The 16,207-nt window shown below is 38.8% G+C and overlaps 1 protein-coding gene across 8 annotated transcripts in view; it reads right to left on the bottom strand.

Annotated features, from left to right (window-relative positions):
- Positions 1 to 4,640: 4,640 nt before the first annotated feature.
- LOC117415279 (serine/threonine-protein kinase WNK1-like) overlaps positions 4,641 to 16,207 on the bottom strand; it is a 137,219-nt gene continuing 125,652 nt past the window's right edge. For 3 of the 8 annotated variants that reach the window (XM_059026800.1, XM_059026803.1, XM_059026801.1), the window contains 5 exons: positions 14,629 to 14,814; positions 13,504 to 13,575; positions 8,867 to 8,908; positions 6,072 to 6,280; positions 4,641 to 5,210 (listed from right to left, as the gene is read on the bottom strand). In XM_059026800.1, coding sequence (XP_058882783.1) covers positions 4,878 to 5,210; positions 6,072 to 6,280; positions 8,867 to 8,908; positions 13,504 to 13,575; positions 14,629 to 14,814 — 842 coding nt within the window. In that variant the 3' untranslated portion in view covers positions 4,641 to 4,877. Of the gene's footprint in view, positions 5,211 to 6,071; positions 6,281 to 8,866; positions 8,909 to 13,503; positions 13,576 to 13,702; positions 13,870 to 14,628; positions 14,815 to 16,207 lie in introns of those variants that run through there. The other 5 variants (XM_059026804.1, XM_059026806.1, XM_059026807.1 and 2 more) reach the window with 4 other exon arrangements.

Genomic DNA, 16,207 nt, shown 5'->3' with positions numbered 1-16,207 from the left:
TTTACCACTGAAACTTGGGGTTTCATTGTAATGCATTGCATATCATTTCAAGCAACCGGCACTCTGCAGAAAGCATTCTTTACTGAAAGGCATAATAATAATAATAATAATAATAATAATAATAATAATAATAATAATAATAATAATAATAATCCACATTATCAATAATAGCAGAATCAGCATTCTAATGAAGTTGAATTGCAAATGCCCATTCTGAAACTCAGTAACATCCCTCCATTTACAAACAGCAAAGAACCAGGAAACTGACAGCATGCATCACTAACATGCACAACCACAACCGTCAAAAAACATGTTTGATTGCATATTCTTCTGCATTGCAGCCATTGTATTACTCTTTAAAAAATAAAAAATAAAACACATTGTTTATTTTATTTACCTAGTAGTTTAGATTTGCAGGTTAAACCAAGTCTCTTACCTACAGGGAATGGCACTTGTGATTTTCTGCACTTAAATGAGCAAAAACAAATAAAGTGGTTTATGTGTTTGTTTGTTTTGGAGGATTTTCACAGCTTTAAAAAAAAAATCACAATTCTACTCTGTAATACTGTACTGATCTTTAGTATTTCTCTGGAAAGGGTATCTGCTATCATGCAAAAGCAATGATACAAGCAAAAAGTGGTGGAAACGGTAAAAAACAACATGCAAACACCCACACAAAAAGTGAACTGAGTATTCTATTTTACACACAACCAGTGTCAAGTGATAGGTCCCTGTACCACCAGTAGTAATGATTCACAAAAGCAAGGAGCATGATCGAAGGTGAGAAGGTTTGTATTGCCTATACCTTTGCAAACAAACCCAGCAACTGTCGGTCATTACGCTGACTTCATGCAAGTTATTGGTGTCCAATATTTTACTATCAAATTGTTTGCAGTATTAGGGGCTGTAAATAAAATCTTTAACTGCAATACAGGCAGGTGGATATTGCTTCATGAAAGATTGTTCCAAGCTTTTAAAACGTGCCAGCATGAGATTGAATAACAAACACTTTGAATGAATTCTCAGCAGCCTCTGAGTTGATTAAACAATACCTGGACTGAATACAACACAGTCTTTCATTACAGCCCACCGCAGAACATCTTCTACAATGCAATACAGAAAACAAATCATGCTTTTAGCATACAGCAGTCAAAATAAACAGAATGCTCGATCTATTAGCACTGGCCTGATGAGAAACACAGGCTAGCCAGAGAATCTGTCGCACGCTTATTTGGAGTAAATAATCCTCCAGTAACCGCTTTGATTTGCATGCTTAGATATACGGCAAGTATAAAAATGAATTCATGAATATATTTAGAATGCATTCTGCTCTGGCACTACTGAAAGAATAGTCTTCTGTTGGATAATGTCCTGTTCTGTTTTAGCATTTTGACAACCCTAATGACCCTTATCAAATGATAATTTGATAGGTGTATTCTGTGAAACACCAACACTAAATAGGTGTAATGCTTCCCCACTGTCTGTTTTCTACTCCTAAACACAATGAAGGAAAATACTAAAAGTGCTTTCTAAATGTAATGATCTACACAACATGCCATTTCAACCCTCGACAAACAACCCAAAGCAATGACTGAACCTCACCAGAAAAAAAATATATCACTTTTAGTCAGGCAAGCTTAAAAGAGGAAGTAACAAGGTTACCCGACTCCATGTGTTGCTGCAACTGTTTAAATAATGTACCTGTAATGTTCCCTTTCATTGTTAACATCCTGACAACTTTTTACATTTATAACTTTAAAGTGTTTCAAAGCTCTTTTCAAAATGTCCGCTCGAGTGTGCTGATAGTGTCAGGATTAGTGCCCACATTGTCAAACAGGTAACACAGCAATAACGATCCATGATGTGGTACAGAACAGAAAAGCCAGAGCACTTCTTGTTTATTATATATATATATATATATATATATATATATATATATATATATATATATATATATATATATATATATATATATATATATATATATATATATATATATATATATATATATATATATATATATATATATATATATATTTATATATATATATATATATATATATATATATATATATATATATATATATATACCCCCCCCCCCCAAATCGCTCTTCCCGCAGTGATTTAGAGGAGAGATCTCAAATCCCAGTGCACTAGAGCAGCCATTTTGAAAAGAGCTTTGAAATTGACTTTGAAGTTTTAAGTGTAAAAAGTTGTCAGGATGTTAATGAAAGGGAACATTACAGGTATGCTATTTAAACATTTGGTGCAACACGTGGGGATGTATAACATTATTTTTCACACTTTTCCACCACAAGCGACCTACAGGATAAATATTGATTCTACTGCACAATAACAGTCTGTCCACTCCATCACTCACCTTGACATACCCATCGAACTAGCTTCTAAACTTCCTTCAACCTCAAATCAAATCCGTTTTTTCACACTGGTTAATGTCCTCCCTAAGGCTGCTGTGAATTCATTCAGAGTATACAGGTTTTTGACACTTCAATTATTTTTATATATTTTTTGCAGAAATCTGTCAATATAAAGTCATGTGTGGAAACTGCTTCAGGAATCCTTTTAAATCTTCACAAGAACAATATTCGGAACAGAATTCTAATGTTGTATCGACAACCTGTTATTACCAGTACTGAAGAAATCTGGCTATAGTAAACTGTTCTAAACCCAATGTACTTTTCTTCTCTCAAAAGAATTAATCTTTAATGCAAAAACACACTTTAAAAAAAAAAAGACTGGATTACCTGGTATTAGAGGGAAAATGGCGTCTCATTTCACAAGTGAAAATCCTTTCCTGACAATCTGTGCGAGCTTCCTTCCAAACGTATTGTCTAACACTGTGTGTGCTGTCCGGGTGTTCAGCTCCTGTATCCTTGCATTAGGTTTAGTTTCTAACTAGCACTGATCTACGCTTTTCCACTAAGACAAGCATTGGCACTGAAACGAATCCCCCTCCTTATATCTCAAACTTGTAACAACTCCTGATCATTTCATCAAGCCTCTTCCTCCTCCTTCCCCAAAGGTACAGGCCCCAAGTGCTTCAAATATTCCAGCCAAAATTAGAAGCAAAAAAAAAAAAAAGAAAAAAGTACAAGGCACTATAAATGCAGCAAGCATACTGGGGTCAGGTTATTCAAGTACATTAATTTAATCCATTTTACATTCACATTTATTTATCTAATATAAAGAAAGTACAAAGAAAAAAAAAACAGTTAAAGTGTCTCCAATAAGTACTTTATATGGATAGAGCTAGCCTTATTTTTATTCCATTTTTTTTAATAACCCTCTAAGTTTGCACGTTTTTCTTTTTTTTAACTAATGTTGTCCAACAACATTTATATAATCACAGTGTTTCAACATCAAAAACTGATGGGTAAATACATGTCCGCAAAGAACGCTTATTTATTTGTTTTTAACTTATTTAATATACATTTAAATCCAACTATTTATATAGGCCCCCTAATGCTGTCATGATTATAAAAGCTGTTGCCATTAGTAATAGATTTAAAGCTTTAATGACATCACAAGCAGCATCAGCAGAGGCTGACTGCTTTCATACACCATGCAGCTGATGGTCATATGTGTGAGAGAGATAGAGACACCTCCCTGGTCACAAGGCATCTTCACAGACAGGACTGAGCCCACTTTACTGTAACTGAACCGCATTTCTTAACCAGCATTAAGAATCAGAACACTAGAGCCCAACAAGCCGCTCCCCCTCTCCCCACCACACACACCAAGCCTTGAAAACAACAATTCATTCAAGCTCTGACCGTCCCTCTCTGGTCTGCTTTCAAACACTTCCAGTCCCTTCTGAACACTTCCCTGCACTTTACACCAGCTTGTTAAAAATGAACAAACACCACTAAACGCAGTTTGTTAGGGAGATTTAATTTAACGCAACAAACTGCAAACCTGGAGTAGATCAGGCAATGGTAGCCCGATCTCTATAGATCCAGCTTGTATCTAACCTACTGAATTAGCAATGTCTGTCTGCCTCTGTCATCTTTTCACTGATCCAGTATTGGATCCATGGTGCAATAGTTAGTGTAAAGACACCCATTTTCATTTCCTTAAATGCCTGGTTGTTTTTATTCTGGACAAGGTGGTGGAGGAGGGGAGCGAGGAGTTTAGAATCTATCCACATGTATCATCTGCGATTCAAAAAAATTATAATTAATAAGTAACCACACAGCCTTCAGCTCAAGATTCTACTCCTGGAATTCTACTCCTTCCACTCCTGGTCTTTGTTCCAAACCTGTTCTAAATCGTTACAACTGAATCAATTACACCTCCATCCAGACCCTGAAATATTTAAATCTGGAGTGGAATGGCCCTCCAGGACCGTGATTGGACAGCCCCTGTTCTAACCCATGCCTCTTTGATACAGAAAGAACAGCCACCATCACACCATCTTTGGCCACTGAATATTGCATCCTTGTGTCCATTTCATTTGTTTATTTATTAATTAATTTCTTTGTGAAGAACCTCAGGTTGGGAAGACCAAACGGGAGTAACCCCAGCTGTTTTAGAATTAAAAGTTTCTGTCTGTCCATGAGGGTTCAGGTTGAGATATTTATATATATATATATATATATATATATATATATATATATATATATATATATATATATATATTTAAACAGTATGAAAATCTTCCAGTCAAGTAGCGCTGGACGATTCTTGCTTCTTCCTCCCTCTCACAGCATGGGGTTACAAATAAAAAAAAAAAAATGCAACGTTGATCGCTCCGCTCGGTTTCTAGAAGTTCCCATCACCTTCTTGTGGTGCACCCCTATCCTCCTCGCAACCCTCCCCTCTCGGCCGGACTCCACCTGGCCCCTGAGGGGGGTTGGCTACGTCGTGCGAAGGTTTGGTCCAGCCGGATTGCTCATGTGAAAGCCCTGCAGCGAGCCCGTAGTGACCGGCTTGAACTGGCCCGGGGGCTGCGATGTGGCGAGGAGGCCTGCCTGCAATGTAGGGCCTGTGGAGCCAGTCCACTGTGTGCTGTAAGGAGCAGAGGGGAAGCCGTACTGGGGGGTCGGGCACAGCGGGGTCTTCCCGTAGGGTCCCAAGGAGGTAGCGGAGGGAGCAGGGATGGGCGTGTGCCCACTCAGTGAGGACGTAATATTTGGGCAAAGGTGCCCCGGAGCGGAGAACTTTCTTCCCATGTTGGCAGGCGGGATCACCTTGTATTGAAAGAGAAATATAAATAAATAAATAAATAAATAAATAAATAAAGTGGATTGTTTGATTTCCAAAGTCCAGGATTTTTAAGACTTGTATCACATCGACAAAATGCCCTGCCCACAGTTCTGCTTTCGAAGACACATGAAAAGAAATAACAAATGTTTCAACTAAAATATTTCTCAATGTCTTCAAAATAATTGTAGCTAACAAAATAATTCCATAAAATGTATACGTCATGCACATTTATTCATTTTATAAAAGTCTCAACTGTGCAGTTTTGAAAGAAGCACAAGATATCTGGTACTACACAAGGTTAAAGAAAACAGTTTGGAAGCCATGCCGTTGGACTGTCTAATACTTCATGGTTAATTTCACCTGGAGTGTAAAACTGTCCCCACCCCTTCACTGGCTTCTTTTCCGTCAATAACCAATCAGCTGCTTCCTCTATTGACTGGCATGCTTTCAGCCAGTAACATGCTTTGACCCAGAAGACACTGCTGAGGTAAAATAACCCTGGGAGTGGAAACAGATTACCTCAGACTAAGACACAGAAACAAAATTTCCTTTAACCCAAAACAATACGAGATACCATGTTTTAAAATTAAAATACATGTGTGCTACAACAAATGTTTCTCTTAAAACTACACATTGGAGATGTATGTAGCAAACAGAAGTGCAAAATGGCTAAGATTGATGGAATTATACTGTTAGCTCCATTGAATGCTTCATTTGAGAGTTTATTTTAATATTCCTAACTAACCAAACAACTTGAAACAGAATCCCTGGCAGCTTTATAGAACATTAAATACAATACGAGCAGCGCTAACAGAGAAGGCTGGGTTATTCTGCGGCTTCCTTACTTCACAGTAGTTGTGGCCATGCTGCTGCTGCTGCTGCTGCTTGGAGCCCCGCTTGCCCTGCGACAGGTTCATGGCGTCGCGAGCCCAGTTGTCCACCAGTTTGTGTAGGTCGTCTGTGAAGGTGCCCTTCCGGGTGGAGGGCAGGGTAGGGGGCTGAGCTGGGGCCTGTCCCGGGGCCCCTCCACTCACTGTGTTTGTGCTGCTTGTCCCTGGAAGAGAGACAGAGCTCCGTTAACTGAAGGTACTGATACAAATTCTTAACAATTAGTCTTATTAATAATACAGTGATCTGGAATAAAAGTGCACTTGTAGTGCTCGTAATTTCATCCAAGATCATCCATAACTACTAAACACTGTTTAAAGCAAATCTTAGAAGAAAATAAGTAAGCAAGCGTTTCTGCAAGTACAGCTAGCCATACGTGTTTTTTTTTTGTCAATTTTAAATGCTCTTCAAGTTACTTTCAAAAGGATGACCTGCACTGTAATGTACTATGTGTAGGTCACAGACTGAACCGAACTTCCACCCAGGAAAATTGGAATATTACTCTCTACAGCTGGTATAGCATGCATTTCATTAGTGTGTTTCAGATTATAGGTCATGTTCTACTGTACACAGGAAACCTTAAAGCTCAGCCAAGCAGTCTCCCTCAAGACAGAAGCGAGTGGAGATCTGACCCTTTACTGCCTGTTTTACAGAACTGTGTACATTTATCACACTACCATAGTCTCTCTCTAATCAGTATGAATCCAATACTATTCAAGCAGGTTACAAGTTTCTAAATCATGATTTTTTCAAAAATATTCAAGAGTGAAAATGATGCAACTAAAGATAAAGACATATAAAGTAGTTGACGCTCTAACTTTCTATCTCCTAACAATGCAGAAATGATTGCAGTACACATCACAGTTAACATCCCTGATGCTAGGAATACTCATGGTAGAAACTTGTGTTGTAGTTTTTGGGTCGTTGGTTTGAGAACAGGGAGCTACCGAGACATAAATGCACTTTTAATACCCCAGCCATGGTTGCTCATTAAATGAAATTAAAAAGAACCATTGGACCAACAAGAATTTGGCACAATGCAGCAAATGACATGAGAATAATTAATATTGCAGCGAGCTGTGGAAAATTGCAAAAGGAAAAATGAAAAGCAACAATTGGTTAAAGCACAACCCTTGAGAAACCTCACTCAGCCCCACACTGACACAACACCCATTTTGTTAACTTTACAGACAATTAAAATATGTCTGTAAATGCATCTAAATGCATTCTTCTTGTTCTAAGAACAGCAGATTCAAAATCCTTTACAGTATTACTTCGGGGAAACGGTTGCCCATACAAGCAGATGGGATTTCTGGACGAGCACCTTCTGGTATGTGATCCCCTGTGGATTATCCAGTGAAGGCACCATCGGGGATCTTGTTTGGAGCTCCACAGGAAGAGATGCATTGGCCTTTGCTCTCACACAGGGTTAGAGCGACCCCTACTGGTCATGCTCCCAATGAGGCAGACTTCCCAGGCTGGGTGCTCACCTCCAGGGTTCAGCAGCTTGGCACAGAGAAGCGTGACATATCGTCCTTTATCTTCTGCTCACCTGAACACACTCTACAATGCAGTTCGAAGGATGGCTGCTGACAGCTTGGGTTTTTGTTGCCAGTGAACTGGAGTGTGGTATTTTAACAGCTGTGCAAATAGAACAGCCAGCAATATAAGGCCACATGCAACTCTGTATGATTAGTGATTATATAATATAAACATCTATCCTGTTACTGACATCAAGGCCTCGAATAGTGTGCAAGCATGAAGAATGAGTTTAATCTAGTCTTGGCACAATTATGATGGAGCCCTGTTAAATAATAAGTTCTTGCCAAAGCAGAAAAAAATGGTTTGTGGATTAAAAAACAAAACTAACATATTATAAAACACAGGGAAGCTATTTTTGCAACACTGGAAATGAAGTGTTTGATTAATTGTAATACAAATCGCATGCTTGGGATTACGGAAGAAGCATTGTGCAGTCCTGACTTTAACACTGAATAAAAGATTTGCTGTGGCCCGGGGGATATGCTTCAAAACAGTGCCATGCTGTATCTGCTAAACCCACAAGGTATTGAAGGGCAGCACCTGCATCTTGCCCCACAATCTCTGGAAGCAGTCACTTCAAACCAGATCAATTGATATAGCAGCTCTTTTAGACTGCCGGAGGGGATGCTGTTACACAGAGGGGCCTGTGGTTAAAACATTAATGTCTATATTTGTGTGTGGTGCTCTCACTTGGCAGGAGAATGTATTGGTAGACTAGCTTGTCTGAAGCACTCACACGCAGTGTGGAAGGCTGTGGGTTTGAATAGCTTAATGGTTGGAGTGCTGGGCTGCAGTGTGGAAGGTTGTAAGTTTTATTAGCTCAGTGATTAGAGGAAGTGCTGTGCTGCAGTGTGGAAGGCAGTGGGATTGAGTAGCATAGTGGTGCGAGTGCAGGGCTGCAGTGTGGAAGGTATGTCAAGCACTCACTAAGTCACCTCTTGAGAAACCGGTTTGCCTTTATTAGACCAGGCTGTTAATGAATGGAATATTACTAGGATTACTGCTTTAGCTTGCAGAGCCACTGTCAGCCCCTGTTCTTTTGAGGAAACCATTGCTATTCAATAAGGCTTTATAAGGACTGCGACCATGTAAATGTTAAAGTCAGGCTGACATTGGAGCCAGGCTGGGCAGTGCTCACTGCCTCTCACTTGTGCCACACAAGCAGGAAGGGGGGGTGGGGGAAGAGATGTTAAAAAAGAGAGATAATTACTACAGAGCTGGTTGCAGGGACACACTTTTTTCACCATCTTCCCTGAAGCGTGAAGAGAATGTTGAATGGAAAAAGGCAGTTAATATCCAGTGATCCATCTAGTTACTGTGATCTTTAACAGTACAGGAACATGCTGTGCTAGTATACTCTGACCTTACAGTAATACCACCCAGACACAGGGGAAGAATCACAATGAGGATCTCAACCGGGGCTTAAGCTTCACATCCATGCACACAAACCCTTAGACAGCGTTATGTCAAATACTGGGGAAGGAAACATTTTATTTTCGATTTGTGAATTTAATACAAAGATGGTTTTCATAAAAATAGTGGCTCTATCTCCCTTTCAGGCCACTAACTTGAACAAATTTAAAGAACATATTAAAACAGAGATTCTATTTTGACAAAACACACTGTACAAACACATTGCTTGGACACAATTGGCAGACAGTTGTGCCCACATATAAGTAAGTATGTTAATGTGGAAGTTAGCAGGATGAACACAGCAGTATCCTAATCTAATTTTAAAAATCTATATGCATCAGTTTACACTGGCGTACATGAATATTACCTACTATTTTTCCTGTAATATTCTTAACACATAACTGAATTGTTAAATTATCACGATTTAGATTGTAGACATATTTAACAATTGTTATATCCACCACTTAACCATTGTTTGGATTGTTAAATGTGAATTAAATGCACTATTTCAAATTACAAGTGAGAATTTTTAACAGTTCAAGTATATTTATCTAAAAAGTATTTATCTAAAAAGTATATTTTAGAATTATGAAAATGTAGATTTTAAATATTTAAATGTTTTGTTATGAAAGTCAGTCCCGACAGTGTTGAGACCACTTTTCAAGCTGCTTCTTTTGCTGTTATTTCTACTTGTCATGCAGACAGTCCATCTTTCGGTCTTGTTAAACCTTGGAAATCGGTTCAAAGCAACCCCCATTTAGAAATTTGAATAAACGTGAGGGCACTTTTGAGCCTGAATGATAATGCCTGTTTTCTGCGACGCTATAAAGCGGTGCTTCAGATGTGAAACTGACCCAGGTGATACTAGCACACGTCCTGGTAAAACACAGATATGACCAGCAGGACTTCTTTAGCAAAGCCTCCAATGATGGTGAATGGAATTCGCCTCCAATGATGGTGAATGGAGCGAGAAACTCTTCAGATAAATAACTAAAGCTAAGAGAGCTTTGCTTAAGAGGTCTGCTGTATTTGAAAAAAAGAAAAGAAAACCCTGCAAAATATGGCTGTCACAGCAATATTTAATCACTGAAGAAGCAATATTATCAAACACTGCCCACTGCTTGGCCATACCCAGTGCATGCCATGCTTATTCACATACAGCAGCATTATTATCCACGTTTAACAAAGGCACATACCTTTCACATAATTAAAAGACTGCATTACCTGGTTTTATTCAGCAGCCAGAATGTGTTAACACATGCTTTGAAAAATGGTGTGTGGTCTGCATGTCTATGTAACGACATGTTTAAATATACCAGGTATTTATAAGGATATTGTATATTCATGCATTCACAGGACGTCTCAGAAATCTAGTATCATACAGAGCTGACGTTAGTTTTCTCTCTTTGGATGGCAGTCTGTAGCTGTCAGACAGAAATAAAGAGACTGCAGGCAGGAAAGCTTTGCAGAACACTGGGCCAGATTTATCAAGGTCTTCACACCAGCATTTCAAGCATCAGTAGCTTTTAATTTACTTAAACATTTTCAAAGGTACTGCGCATCTTTTTACGATGTCTGCAATAATTCTGAGTTGGTTCTTCTTATTGCAACAACTCAAATACTGTGCGTTTTTGTTATCTGCCTGTGTTGAGCTGCTTCTTAGAACATAACAGAATAAAATGTTCGAACAAGAGGAGGCCATTCGGCCCATCTCAGCTTGTCTGGTTCCTAGTAGAACTTTGTCAAGTTGGGTCTTAAAGGATCCAAGTGATTCTGCTTTAATAACATGACTAGGTAGTCTATTTATCTTACAAATCTGTGTGAAGTAGTATCTCCTTCCCTCTGTCCGAAGTCTATTTCCAGTTACTGTAATGTTTATTTTCTGACTGATCTGCCATAGACCTATAACACAGGCAAGACCGGCCAAAATTTTAAAAGTAAGAGCCCTCCAGTGATCTGGTACTTTGGATCAAGTGTCCTTTTGCTTTGTGGCAATACACTGCTGTGCACTAGATGGCGCTGGTGCTTAATACAGATAGCAAGTGATGCTTTGGCTGATCTGGACTACACTACATGGCAGGAAAGTAGAACTGCTACACAGACTTATCAAAAAATCAGAAACTGCAATCAAAAATCAGGAGGAAGTATAGCTGCAAAGGACATGTTATTGTGTTCAGCAAAACACATCTGTGGCAAAACAAGTGACAAACAAATATATTGATTAAGAAGTGTGCAGATGTTGTTTGGTACCAGTTATAAAATAGTTGCATGGTTCTTTAACAAAAAACACTACAAACTGCAATTTGGTGCAAAGCTCTTGGTAAATCTGGCTTGTTCTACTGTATTTCTAGGGAACGGTTCCACACAAAATGGACGTTTGAAATTTAAGAAGATATATTCTTTAATGCTTCAGGTCTAATTGAAAGAAAGTGGTTGTAAAACCGCACGCAGTATATTCCAGTATGAGTCCAGCCTTCCAAGATGCCCTGTATGTTAGTTGACGCATCTCTATACTTGGAGGTACACCATGAACACCAGATTAGAACGTGTTAAAAAAATGTGCTTCTCCTAATCCCTTAACAAGTACATTGTGTGGGGAAACACATTTTAGAAAGAGCAGCCTCAGGCTAAAAGCAGCTTCAGATTTAATCCTCGTGGATAATAACATTGTCAGGGTGTTAGTTCGTTCTGCAGTGCAATGCCGTGCAGGAGGAATGTAACAGATCAAGCGAGCGTTCAGGGCATGCCTTAGTAAAGCACATTCTTATATGAATGTGTTTGTGCTCAAAAGTTTCAGAACAGGTACAAGAAAAGATGACCTTGCTTATCAATACAATCAACCTATAGTGGTTTTCTGCAGTGGCCATGACAATTGGATCATCTAATATTTATAGCCATTCTGAACAGATTTCTGTTTGAAAAAAAAAAAAAAAAAAAAAAAAAAACCATTCACATGTTTTATCATCTAATTATCACCGCACTGTTAGAAAGAAATATACCCGATTTGAAGTTCCAGCAGACTGGGTTATAGTTTGACTTGGCAATGGAATTTTAAACTGGGTACAAGTGAATATGCCAGGCTGCCTCTATTTAATCCTGACAGTGCCAGGCACTGATCAAGACCCAACAAAAACTGACAGAAATTCAAGCAACTCAGATGACATCTTCCTGAAACTTCCTTGGACAGTCTATACATTAGATTTTCAATTAGATTGATTTTAAATGTAGTTTCTAACTATGTTTAATCAATAAATATTGATTACAAAAAGTGATGCAATATTCATGGCCACCACAATACTGTATACACCTAGGAAATGGACACTCGGCAAAGTAAGGCTTTATGAATAGAACTGGGGGTGTCGCCCACCCTCCTAACAATAAGAAACAGGGCAAATTCACAAAGCTTTACTCCAATTAACTCCTTTTGTTTTTTTTTTTTAAAGGAGAAACATCTGATTATACAACAAAATGTGGAACCAAGCAATTAAGTTGTGTAATTCAAGGTCTCTTAATGTAATAATAACTAACAAAACAGTTTCATACATTTTCCCCACCATGCACATCCATTCATTATACAGGTCACACATGTGCAGTTTTGAGAGAAGCACATGTTTTAGAAAACGTGTTTTAAATGATATATCTGGCACTACACTTGGTTAAAAAAATCTGCTTGGAAACCATGCTTTTAGACGGTCTTGCACTTAGGACACTGTCCCTACCCCTTCACTGGCTTCTTGCTTGTCAATAACCAATCAGCTGCTTCCCATATTGACTGGCATGCTTTCAGCCAGTAACATGCTTTGACCCAGAAAACATTGCTGTGGTGAAATGAGCAAGGACGTTCAAATGCAAACTGATAACCTCTGAATAAGGCAGACAAACAGAGGTGCCTTTAACAAAGTAGAACCTGATACCATGTTTTAAAATGAAAAATACATATGGTTTATTTCAAAACTGCACATGTAGTCATATTTAGCTAATGGAAGTGCTAAACAGGCAAGGGTTATGAAATTGTCTTGTTGGCTACAATTACTTTAAGTTGTTTCTCATTTTGGCAGCTGGCTCTTTGAGCTAATATATATATATATATATATATATATATATATATATATATTTTTTTTTTTTTTTTACCTTCTCAAAAAACATTTCCAATTCAAAAAATGAAAATAAATAATAATAAATGTAGTCTTGTGGGAGAGGCTAACACAAGCACGTGTGTCTGTTTTATGTGTCGGAGGGGAAGGGGAGATACCTGTGCAGAAACTTTAAAAATAAGAGTAGTTTACAGAAAATGGAAACCGAGGGATGTAAAAATAAAATAATTTAAATAAAATGTCAAAGACAAGTAACAACACCACCACCACCAACACAAAATGACAGTCAAGGAGAGAGACAAGGAAAAGCGTTACACACAAAGAGCCAAGCAGGGCGTACTCAGAAATCGCGTCCTCCTGCCACCGGTTTTGAAGGTTACTCGCTCTGACCCACAGCTGAACTTTGCACAGCCTGCGACACAAGAAGAGGGAATAGAAACACAGAGGGGGAGAGAGAGAGAGAGAGAGAGAGAGAGAGAGAGAGAGAGAGAGAGAGAGAGAGAGAGAGAGAGAGAGAGAGAGAGAGAGAGAGAGAGAGAGAGAGAGAGAGAGAGAGAGAGAGAGAGAGAGAGAGAAGAGAAAAGGAGAGACGCACACAACACACAGTAAGTATGGTACCAAATCACAAGCCATGGACAACAGGACGACACACAGGACGACAGCATGGAGATGTGGAGACACCTGGGAGATACACTTCAGTGGGATTCTTGGCATCAAGTAGAGTTGGATTAAAAAAACAAAACAAAAAAAAGACAAATAGACAAGCATGACCAACCACAACCAATCATATCCTGTATCTTATATACCCTCTTCATCGCTGTGTAATTCAACCGTGTTAAGTTTCCTAGCTTTGCAACTTCTCATACCTCATGCAAACCGTTTCAAAAACAAAAACAAAAAAAATGTAAAACAAGAAAATGGTGACCGAAGGATATAAATACAAAATTAAACAAACTGGCTACTCCATGTAATGTGAAGACCAGCATCCTTACAAAGGTCAAGTATACTAGAAGGATGCCTGCCTACAATGTCAAGCCAATCTGTTCTTTATTAGCCAGAGGGTCAGCTTTTTTCAACGATCTGCAGAGTGCTTTGTGTTTCGCTCCATGGGTATGGGTGTTGGTTTCTATGAAGCTTTACACATTTAAAAGCATTCATAGAAACCAACACCCATACAAGCTAACTTATGAAGCAAGTAACACTATAAGCACAATTCCGACAGTGCTCATCGTTCCGTTGTTTTCCACAGCTGCAGCATAAAGTGGCCAAAAGCAAAACCCAAGAACTGCAGTTAATGCTGTCTTAACCTTAACTGCCCATTTTTTTTACTACATTTCGGTTTAACAAAACCCTCAACTGCTGAATGCTACCCAAGAACACTATTTGAGCCCCATGGATGTAGAGTAAGAGATTGCCTGTGAATGTGAACACTACAGGGCTCACTCTGACACACTGCCGGGCTCACCTTGTGCCTGGGCGGACAGGCTGGGCACGGAGAGAGCCGCGTCGCTTGTGTAAGCAGAGCACAGGTTCTCACTGGAGGGAGAGGGCTTGAGTGGCTGGCAGTGCCCAGTCTCCGGGCTGCCTCCCGGGGGGAGTAGAGTGTGCTGAGGCGGGAACATGGAGGGAGCGCTCTGTGCAGAGAAAGTGCCTGCAAAGAACAGCATTGCAAATCAACACTCACAGTCTATATTCAAGGGCTTAACTAGACCAGCTATTTTCAGTTTTGTATTCCTGTCAGCCGCCTTGCTCCGAAATGATCCACTGTAGATCAATGAATTTTCAGTTCTGTATTCCTGTCAAGTTAGAACATACACAAACATGTGGAGCCAGCTTGTCTCTCAGTGCTTATCTGGTTCCTAGTAGCAGGTTGATCTTAAAACTCATTCCATAGCATCACCACTTTGTCAAGTCTTTTAGTCTGTTTTTTGTTACAAGATCAAATCAAACACTTTTTTTTTTTTTTTAAACCTTATTACACGTCATTACAAAAAAAACAGTGCTGCGACAAATGTGTTTTCATATTCGAATATTCTTTCAAAATACAAACTTACTTAACTCTTTCATTCACTGGTGCCCTGTCAAATGCTACAGTAGTATGCATGTGTTATTTATTTCTGGGGCCGGTTGTACTAACGAGATCAAAAAACAGGATTGGATCCGGGCTCACTGGAGCCGGATCATGAAAAGGCGTTGTACTGAGCGGATCAGGATCAAGCTCCACTGATCCGAAATCTTGATCCGATCCTGGAGTTGCGCAGCCGTAACTAAGGAAACTGACCAATGAGAAGCGAATATGCGTGGCGCAGAGATTGAAGAATCCGAATGTCAGAAACTGAAGTGCTTTAATTTAAACGACATGAATCAGAAGCAACTACTGTACATGTATAATTTAAAACTCCAGTTATTCTATAAAAACAGCCGGTATCTGGTTTTGCTTAACTTCTAAAAATGTTTTAATAAATGTTACAGTAATCACGGCCATGTGTATTTCCTGACGGATACACAGATATTTTACAGAGGTATAGCCACCATACACACAAACATCTAGCTGCAGCGTCGGTCGAATTTGTCAACACAGAAAACGTAGAAATAATATTTATGAAACCTCATTACACAGTCAGATCTATTTTTTCTGTAGCTATACGGCGAAAACAGAAATGTCAGATATAGCTAAACAGAAACTAAACTAGTATTGTACAAAGTTTTTTTCTAATTGATATTATCTTAATACAGTACTGTTACCGCTACTTTTAAATACATTGTTGCTTAATGTTTTCTAAAATGTTAAATGATCTCCGTTTCATTCTGAAGGAAATATTTTTGGATATCCCTGCAAGCAGGTTTTAAAGTTTATTAAGTTATCGTTACAATTATCCAAATTCAGTATAGTGTTTATTTAAATATTATTTTAGCAATTTTAAAAAGGTTTCAGTTATGTATTTTGATGATGCATGGTCCATTTTAAAAACGTTTGATCAAGCTCTGATCCGATTCTGATCTTGGTTTAAATTATCAAACATGCTTGATCCGATAGTTGGGCC

The sequence above is a fragment of the Acipenser ruthenus genome, chromosome 7, assembly GCF_902713425.1.
Source record: "Acipenser ruthenus chromosome 7, fAciRut3.2 maternal haplotype, whole genome shotgun sequence".
NCBI lineage: Eukaryota > Metazoa > Chordata > Actinopteri > Acipenseriformes > Acipenseridae > Acipenser > Acipenser ruthenus.
This window is presented reverse-complemented; position numbering and strand designations above follow the sequence as displayed.